The sequence below is a fragment of the Mesocricetus auratus genome, unplaced genomic scaffold (genome assembly GCF_017639785.1).
Source record: "Mesocricetus auratus isolate SY011 unplaced genomic scaffold, BCM_Maur_2.0 Super-Scaffold_100676, whole genome shotgun sequence".
NCBI lineage: Eukaryota > Metazoa > Chordata > Mammalia > Rodentia > Cricetidae > Mesocricetus > Mesocricetus auratus.
In genome coordinates this window covers 20,884,218-20,893,745 of record NW_024429266.1, presented here as the reverse complement: position 1 = coordinate 20,893,745, position 9,528 = coordinate 20,884,218, and the positions used below count along the sequence as shown (strand labels likewise).

Sequence of the window (9,528 nt, the reverse complement as noted above, 5' to 3'; positions counted from 1 at the left end):
GCATTTGTTACATTGGGAGTTTGTGGCCAGCACATAATACACTTGACCCATATAAAAAATCAAACAAGCAAAGAACCCCAATAAAATGAGGAAGCAGTGGAGTAGCACACCTCATCTCTATCCTGTATTTCCTGGGATGTTTGAGGGCTACCTGAATGAGTGAGCATTGCTGTTATCAGGATCCCAGTCCTGATATCTCAAGAGAATCAAACAGGGCAGCAGAAACTCATTAGAAATCTCCCATCCCTGTAAAAAAGATTTCACAAAGACACCAAGCCTGCAGTGAACATGATTTATTTTCCTTCCCTATATCATTGGGTTCTAGTAACTCTGTGAGTTTTCTCCCATTCATGTGAGTCCACAGATTGGAGAAGTCTGGGTCCCCCAGCACACAGTTCTCAACGGTAGAACAGAAGCACAGCTGCTTCAGTTATCTCCCGGCTATTGCTGTACCCACTGTGAGTTCCATATCCATCCCAACCAAATGAAGAGAAGTCTCCACACTGTGTGGGGTGACGTTCTGGGAAATAACCTCCTCCACCGATGCAGTGCTAAACACCAAAGAGGAGCAAGCAGCAATGAGAGGTCAGCTGGCTTGGGTATGAAGTGCTCTCCCCAAAGGTATTATGCACGAAGACCTGGTCCCCAGAGTAAGTAACATTCAGAGGCAGGACTTTGCAGAAGGGCTTGAATATGAGGACCCTGCCTTAGCAACTGGCTAATCACTGGATTCACAACTTTGAACTGACTGTTGGAGGTGGTGAAACTGGGGATGGGGGTGGGGATCTGCTAGAGGAAATATATCACTGAAGGTGTGAGTTGTGTGTTTTGAAGCCTGGCTGATGGGACAGAAAAAAGGCTCATTACAGTGTCTTCCTTTTTTCTGTATTCAACTATTAATAAACTTGAAATCTTTGGAACTCATTAGTTTTCAACCTTCTCCCCTAAATTTCCATCATTCTCCATCAAACTTTAACTTGGACTATGGAAACCATTTAAATACTTATTTACTTATATTTAACCTTTCCTCCATTAGAATCTGTCATCTCTAAGCTACCCATCTCATCTTTGAAAAATAAAAAAGCATGCTCACATTAATCTTATCTTCCTGTTGAAACATTGAAGTTGTGTTCGTAACTTATACATTCCAAAAAACATTGGTGTGATGTAAAAGTTGTTCCCTGATCTAGTCCATATTAACATTTCCAATATGAATGCTTCCTGTATTCCACATCTATCTTATACACAAAAATTGAAAACAGCTTGATAGTCTCTCAACATCACACAATCTTCCCATTTCATCATTCCCCATCACAGTCACAAGGTTCTTCTTGACAGAAAAGCTGTCTCATTTTGACCAGGTAAAGAACAAGCTAATGACTGAGGAATGAATGGACACTGAGATCCTAAGCATCACCTGCCAGCAGCTGAGGATCCTTTTCTGAACTGTTAGTTTAGGGAGGGCTGGATCCCAAGAGAACATGCTATCTTTTTTTTGAGACAGGGCCTTACTATGTAGCTCTGGTTGACCTGGAACTCACTATGTAGACCAGGGTGGCATCAAACTCACAGAGATTTGTCTATGTCTACCACCTCAGTGCTTGGATTAAATATGCAGCACCACACTATCCAGAACATGTTCACTTGTTATAGCTTTCACTCTGGCAATAAAAGGGCTCCATCCTCGACTGCTTTTGGTGAAAAATTATTAACAATCAAAACAAAGTAGTATGAGTCTAATGATCACAGGCTCAGAGGGACATCAAGTTGCTGCAGTGGAGTCAAGTATATCTTCCGTGACCCTTAGTCGATATACTAACCTCCAACAAGAGAAATTCCTTGGGATAGGGAGGTTAATGGCCTGGGTGAGGTCTACCAGATGTCCAAAATTCTTCTAGTAACCCCTTCATAAAATGAAAATCTGTACAAGCTCTGGAAAGGCATGGAAACTATATGTTTCACTCTAAAAGCTAAATTCCAGGTGAAGAGTGACAATACCTGGTGACTCTCTAACAATCTCAGCCTCCAAAGTCTTGCACAGGAATCCTGAACACAAGTGTCACCCTCATTCCAGGTAACTGAGTGTTTTTATCTTAATATCTAAGAAAACAGCAACTGTGCATTAGATGTTTGTAATGTTGACTATGGTCTTCAACAAGACTGGATATCTGTATCTAGACAGAAGTTCTGATCTCTGAGACTAATCAAGGTACAGGGAAAGGTTGCACTCTCCTACGTGTACACTCACTAAAACGACAGTCTCCTATACTCAATATTCACAGATACAAACTGGCAACCTCAGTCTTATTCATGAGGCTCTATCATCACTACACAGACTCACATGCTCAGTGTTACATCCAGTGACCTTCATTCCAGGACACAAGGCATTAGCTGCTCTTTCATTATTAAACACTCTGAATTGGATGAATCCTGCAGTGAATTCCTCTGAAAACAAGAGACAGAAAACATCATGCAATGAAACTGGTAGCAAAAGCTTCCAGACCAGAGTTTGGTAGTGCCTGTTTCAGGATAAACAATATAAGATATCAGACCCATTTAGGGAGCCTCCCCTATTCCCATCCACAGACCCCAAAAGGCATTCCTTGAGAAAAATGTCCTTATCTGTGAGAGGTTGAATGGAGAATTTATGATACAGGAAAGACTCTACTGAATATCTCCAAGGGCTTGTTACAGCAGTTAGCAAGTGTATCATTCTGGTCCTGTTCTTATTTATCTTGCTAAGTTTTCTTCTAAAGCCTTACATTCAAGCATAAATAAGAAGAACTTTGAACTATACAGCATAGGCTCAGCATTTATAAATAATGTGTACCATAATTTCATTTATGTTAAACAATGTAAAGTCATTCCTCACAGATGAAATAAAACTTCATTATTTTTTCTGTTGTTCACCTCTGTGCACAGGAACCTGGTTTGTCTGAATGACAGTGGGGTTGAAAAGAGTAGATTCCAGAATCATGTAGACCCAGTGCAAATTTCAACTCTCCTGCTGATGCCCTGTGCTCTCAGGCAAGTTCCTGGACCTTCAGTGCTCCACTTTCCTAATATGCAAAGTGGGTTAGTGATGGTTGAGAGCCCAAGGACAATCAATTGAATGAAGCAAAACAAAGCACAGACATTCAGAGAAGAGAAGCAGGCTGTGGTGGACGGTAATTGACTGATACTTATCATAACTGAATTCATCATGTGTCCTGCAGAAGGTTCAGAGGAGACTTAGAGACTCACTCTGGCCATTGGGGGAGTAATAAGAGGCTGTCTTCTGAGCATCACCAAAGTCATAGACCACAGGTAATGCTGGGCCATTGTCAATCCTACAGTTCCCTACTCCATATTTCACCGGGTATCTCTACAAGGAACAAAAGAAGTCACTGCATAGGGAATACAGCATTGGCAATCCCAGGACCCTGCCCTGCTCAGAGAAGGACAGCCTTTGTGCAGTAACTGAGATGGTTGCCAAACAGTCAGATAAGAAAGAATCCTTTGCTTTGTCTGTGTCCTTCTGACACTCTAAGCTCCTCCCTCCCTCCCTTCCTTTCCTTCTCCTCTTCTCTCCTTCCCTATCTCCTCTCCTCTCCCCTCCCCTTCTCTCTCCTCCCCTCCTCTCCTCTTCTCTTCTCTCCTCTTGACTCTTACCTTCTCTCCTCTTTTCTCTTCTCTCCTCTCCTCTCTTTTCTGCATAACCCTACACTTTGCATTTCTTGGCTCATTATACTTAGAATTAGGGAAACATGGACTACAACCCACTCAACCTCAAATGCCTGCCTTTCTCTCCACACCCCTGAAAAGCAACCTCAGCCAACAGTCTTGAGTACCTGGTATAGGCCAAACAGATTATGGCCCATGTGATTCAGGAAGCCAGTGAAGGTGCGGTACCTCAGCAGGGAGCTGTTCCTCCAATGTTTCAGGGGGCTATTGTTGGGCACATGCCAGATCCCCAGGTTCTCAGCCTGGATGTCGAAGTAACCAGGGTTCTGAAAAGAACCAACATTGAGCCTGACCAGACCAGGAGATTTCACTATGGAAAAGACCCACATTCACAGTCCTCAGCACAGCTGATGTCTCTGGGCTCCAGGTGGACAGATGGACAGCCATGCTCAGATGCCCCCATTCCCAGTGATAATGCCCCCCACCTACTTACCTAAAAGCCTACTCAGGAGGATGTTGAGATTCAAGATAAGTATTTTTCCCTTCTTCATCCCTATGTTGAAGGGCAACCTTCCCCCCTCTCCCTGCATGCCCGAGCTGCACTCACATCCTCACTTTCCCAAGTGGCTACAGAGTGTACCAACCTTGTAGTCATCACTTGTGGCGCCCTCTGCAGACCCAAAGGTGTTGTAGTTGGCCCAGTTACCATCACCCTCTGGGTAGTCTATCATGTTGCCTTGCTGACTGGACCAGCGATCGCCCACTGTGCACTTCCCATACATGTTGTTCTCATGCACACTAGCCACCAGGGTCCAGCCACCACCTGCAGTGGTCATGTCACAGAAGGTCTGGTAGATGACACCATTCTCAGTGCGGAGGAAATAGAGGCCGTCTGTAGAGAGAACCAGTTCAGAGTCCTCCTGTGTGCAGCTCATTGTCCATCTCTGCTCCAGAAACAGAATGGCTCTAGGAACTACAAACATGACTAATGCCTCATACACTGGGTGTCTTCCCAGAGGTGTTCCTGGGGATCTGCCTGAGTTCAGAAAGCCAAATCTGAATGATTGAGGCAGAACACAGTATTACCCAAACTTACAGTGATGATTTTGTTGTAAAGTTAAACAGTATTATCTGCAGAGGGTCACGGGAGTATACAGTATGTTGACCCCAAAAAGACCCATGATTCTCAACAGGTGAGTCCCACCTGGCATGGACGTGTGGTCGCTGGTTGTAGATAACTGTCTCTGTGTTCAATTTCTTTCATGAACTTCTTGATTTTTTTCCCCCTAAGAGCTTCATTTTTTTCACGAAGAACAGCTTCAGGGGTATTTCCCCGGCCTTTGTGTTTATCTCTCGAAAAAAGTCTGCCTACTTGGCACACATATAGCTGTGGATGATCAGGAGGATAATTTCTGCCTATGTTTTACATTACTCAGACTGACATAGGGTTCTGGGTCACAAAGACAGCCTTTTACAAAGACAGTTAACTTTCGACTTCACAGCATATTCAAAGCAGGCTGGTTGCCCCTAGAAACAGTATCTGGCTGCCCTTGGAGACACATACATGAGGTTTTTTTTTTTCCAGTGTTGTTTTGCTGATTCAAAGTCAGAGCTTGAAACAACTGTAGTCTGCATGGATTCCTGACCACTCAGGGTGTAGCTAATTAATTGTTATTGTTAACTTTTGATTTCCAATGTCGTTTTCTGTCTGGGAACCTTCACCAACTTCAAGCTATGTGCATGGGTCAGTGTGACATTCTGAGCTGAGGGAAACTATGTGGCTTAGCATGCATTTTGAGAAGGGTTGGGCCCTGAACAGTCACCTTTAATTGTCCACAGTTTGGCTGTGGGAGAGCAAAGCAGCAGGCAGAGAGCGGAGCAGAGGCGATGCCGCAGAGAGGTGTCGAGGCAGTGAGTGAGGGGCGATGAAAGGCAGCAGTGGTGAGGCAGAGATGTTCAGGGGAGCATGCTGTGTGAGAGAGAGGTGTGAGAGACTGAATGACGGAAGGAGTGAGCATAGAATGAATGATGTATGTGAACGAGGGTTAGAGAGAGCTGCTGCTATGGAGAGGAGCTATGCCTAGAAAGTGTCAAGTGCTGTATGGAGAATGAGCTTTGCAAATGGGATGTAGAGCTGTGGCTGTGTGACGATTTATAGCTGTAACTGAATATAGAAATATGTAAGTGGGCAGGAGAGAGATGTATGTATGTAAACAGATATGGTCAAGTTGAAGGAGAAGTTTGCCATCAGGAAAGGGTGGGCTTGTTCCTTTTTTCTTAGATTATCAGCAGAGAGAGTGTGCTTCTTTGTTTTTTCCCTCCTATAGAAAAGTCTAGCAATCCTCAGATAAGACTTTTTTTTTCTAAGTCCCACTACTCCGAAGTTTTATTCTTATTACCCTGGAGTGGATCTGGGAGCCGAACCCCATGGTCTGAGTTAATTATCAAAGGACTTAGCAGCTCCACTGGGAAGATACCCAAAGAACTGGAAACAGGGACTCAGACATGTACATTCATGTTCATTATAGCTCTGGCCACAAGACCTGAAAGGCAGAAACAAGCCAAGTTTCTCTACAGAAAATGGAATAAGCAAAATAGTGTGCTGTCTAGTATGCAGAATATATATTGTGTACATTCCTACATATCCAGTAGATCAAAAAGAATGATTTGGGCCAGGGAAATGGCTCCATTTTTAAGAACAAGTACTACTCTAGCAGAGGATTTTACTTAGACTCCTAGCACTAACACTTGGCAGTGTACAAGTGCTTGTCACTCCAGCTCCTGAGGACGAGGTGGCCTCTTCTGGAGTCTGCATATACCTGCATACACGTACACATTCCCACACACAGACATATAATCCACTCACAATAATAATAATAATAATAAATGTTTTAAAAATAAGTTTACTATTCTACAACATAGATGAGCCTTGAAGCATGCTAATGAAAGAAGGCAGATTACTAATATGATGTAACAAGAATTGACAGGATTTGTAGGAAACAAACAGCAGCTCGTAGGGAATACAGGAATATATTACTTCTTGGATACAGAATTTCTGTTTAAGGAATGTAACTTTTCTAGAGATAGATACTGGTGATTCCTACCATTGAGAAAGTTGTTCTTAATTCTGAAAACGCTTAAAATTGGTTAAGTGCAATTTTTATCCACCATGTACATTCTATCACTTTTTCTCTTCTTTCTCTCTTTCTTTGGTTCTTTCTTACTTTCTTTTTTGAGACAAGGTTTTTTTCTTCTTCTGTGTAACAGCCCTACCCCTGCTACTAGCTCTATAGACCAGGCTGGCCTTGAACTCACAGAGATCCACCTGCGTCTGCGTCACGCATGCTGAGATTAAGGCATGTGCCACCACTGTCCAGCTCTATCACATTTTCTATTTCAAAAAAGAAAAGCTGTTCCATGGGATGCAAATCTGATTCCTTAACTGGGTTATTAGTTGGTATTTTCAGATAGGGTGTCCCCAGGCTGGTCCTCTACTTTCTTTTGAGGAATTAGGATTACAGTGTTGAGGTGTTAGGATTACAGTGTTGAGGAGTTAAGATTACAGTGTTGAGAAGTTAGGGTTACAGTGTTGAGGAGTTAGGGTTACAGTGTTGAGGAGTTAGGATTACAGTGTTGAGGAGTTAGGGTTACAGTTTGTTCTTTAAATGCTTCACCACTTACCTTGTGCCCTGTTCATCTCCTGCTTGATTTCCTTGCAGCTTCTGAACAGAGAGGAAGACACAGGATTGGCCTGTCTATTGGTATCCAGGTTCTCTTGAGCTAGAGAAGATGCAGAGTTTCACTCTCATGGGACACCCAGCCTCCCCTTGTCATTCATCCTAACTCATCCCATGACTTCCCAAAGCCCAAATCAACAAGATTTCCAACTAGGAAGAGAGACAAGAGATTTGAAGGTGGAGAACTTTGTGTCCAAAGCCCTGAAAAAGAAGAATATCATGAAGTACAGTTTTGCAGGTGGAAGAAATGCAGGGAGCCTCATGTGCCTGAAGCATGGGTAGTGAGGTTGACAGTGCACAGGCTTGATCAAGAGGCCATGGAATAAAAAGCCTTGCAAACCAGCCTCAACCCTACAAAAATCTTCTGAGAACCTAGAAGCATGGAAACCAATGAGAGCTTTGGTGTCAGGGCTACTCAGGTGTAAATAGCTCCATGTTCACAGGTCAAGTATTTTTAGGTTGTATTTACTGTGTTTAGACTTCGTTTTCTAATGCCTCATATCAAGCTGACAAAGATTGTCATGTGGAGATCAAGTGAAATGACATTTAGGGTCCCGGCTTTTCATTAACGACACTAAATCAGCAGTGAAGAGGAAGTGCTCATTTTAAAGTAATGTTGAGTTCCTGTAGAGAGCAGAATTGAAGACAACATTGTCTGGGCACAAATCAGACCATTCATTTGGCATTGAAACTCAAAGACCAAGGTCTTAAGTATAGGTAGTGACTAGGATGGGACACAGTGCTTTTTATTTAATTTACTTTTTAAAAATTTAATAATTAACGATCATTTTACATATCAATCCCCTGATCTCTCTCCCTCCCATCTTCCCATGTTCTCTACCTACCACCCCAACCCACCCTTCACCTACTCCACAGGGACAGTGAGACCTTCCATGGGGTATCAGCAAAGTCTGTCACATCACTTGGGGGAGGGAAAGGAAATATTCAGCAACCAACAGTCAACATCAAACTAAATGGAGAGGAACTCCGTGCCATATCTCTAACATCAGAAACAAGGTAAGGCTGTCTACTCTCTCCATATCTCTTCAATATTGAACTTGAATTTCTAGCTAGAGCAAAAAGACAACAAAAGGAGATCAAGGGGGCACAGTTCTTACAGAAGTTCCCCTAGAGCTACGCCCAGGTACAGAATCTGTACCAGGGCATACCTCAACAATTTCACAGCCACTGACCAATTCCTTCAAAAGTCGATCAGCATCCAGCCTACATCTCAATGGCATCATCTCTGGGGGATGGACTAGGTAGTATTTACACATCCAGGAAAAAATATACATAGATACATAGATAAATGCATGCCCGCACTTAAACACAAAGAGCCTTTATTTTTGTGTTGATTTGGGAGTATAATTGGAAAAGGCTGGAAGGAGGAAAAGGAATGGGAAAACAATGCTACTATATTTAATTAAAAATTATTATCAGTTTAAAAAAGGCATGATTGGCCAAGCTGTGGTGACTGACTTTTTAATTCCATCATTCAGTAGTTATAGGTATGCAGATCTTTGAGATTGAGGTCATCCTGGTCTATAATCTAATTCCAGAGTTGTCAAGGCTACATAAAAAAGCCCTGTCATGAAAAGCAACAAACAAACAACAAGAACAACAACAACAAATGTATGATTTCTGGCCATCAACAGACCCAGGTCCTGGAAGTAACCTAGTTTAGTGCTGACTGTCTTTTAAGCTAGAGGTGACTGGAGGAAGCTTGGTCTTGCAGCAAGACTCACCTGCAGTGCAGCCTGTGGTGGCCACGATGAGAAACAGTAGGAAGCCAAGTTTGCTCATGGTCATCTAGAGAAGAAAGATTGAAGGTGACTCTCTATCCAGACCATCTTTTTCTCTCATGCCAGTTCAGCTCCTATCCAGTCCTACTGAAAGTCTCCTTCCTTCCCTTTAAACTCCTCACATCTCTGGGCCCTAAAGCAGACCTGAGCCAGAGCCCACTTTCCTTGTTCCATTGACAACAACTGCCTTCCCCTCCATACCTGACCAGAAACTCAGAGTTGCCAACTGAGTGGAGATGAGCCTCTCTCTCTCTAGAGTCTCTAGTGAGGTCCTGGTGAGGCTCTTGTCCTTTTATGTGAGGAGTCTGGTGGGAATGGCCCAGACT

The 9,528-nt window shown here is 43.2% G+C and overlaps 1 protein-coding gene across 1 annotated transcript; it reads right to left on the bottom strand.

The window, feature by feature from the left end:
• Nucleotides 1-278: 278 nt before the first annotated feature.
• Nucleotides 279-9,257, bottom strand: LOC121136982 (intelectin-1a-like). Its single transcript, XM_040738647.1, has 7 exons — nt 9,146-9,257; nt 7,345-7,443; nt 4,308-4,555; nt 3,831-3,989; nt 3,244-3,364; nt 2,342-2,445; nt 279-551 (listed from the first exon to the last, which is right to left on the bottom strand). Exons 1-7 carry the CDS (start codon nt 9,207-9,209, stop codon nt 399-401), a joined length of 948 nt encoding a protein of 315 aa, XP_040594581.1. The 5' UTR covers nt 9,210-9,257; the 3' UTR covers nt 279-398.
• Nucleotides 9,258-9,528: the final 271 nt, after the last annotated feature.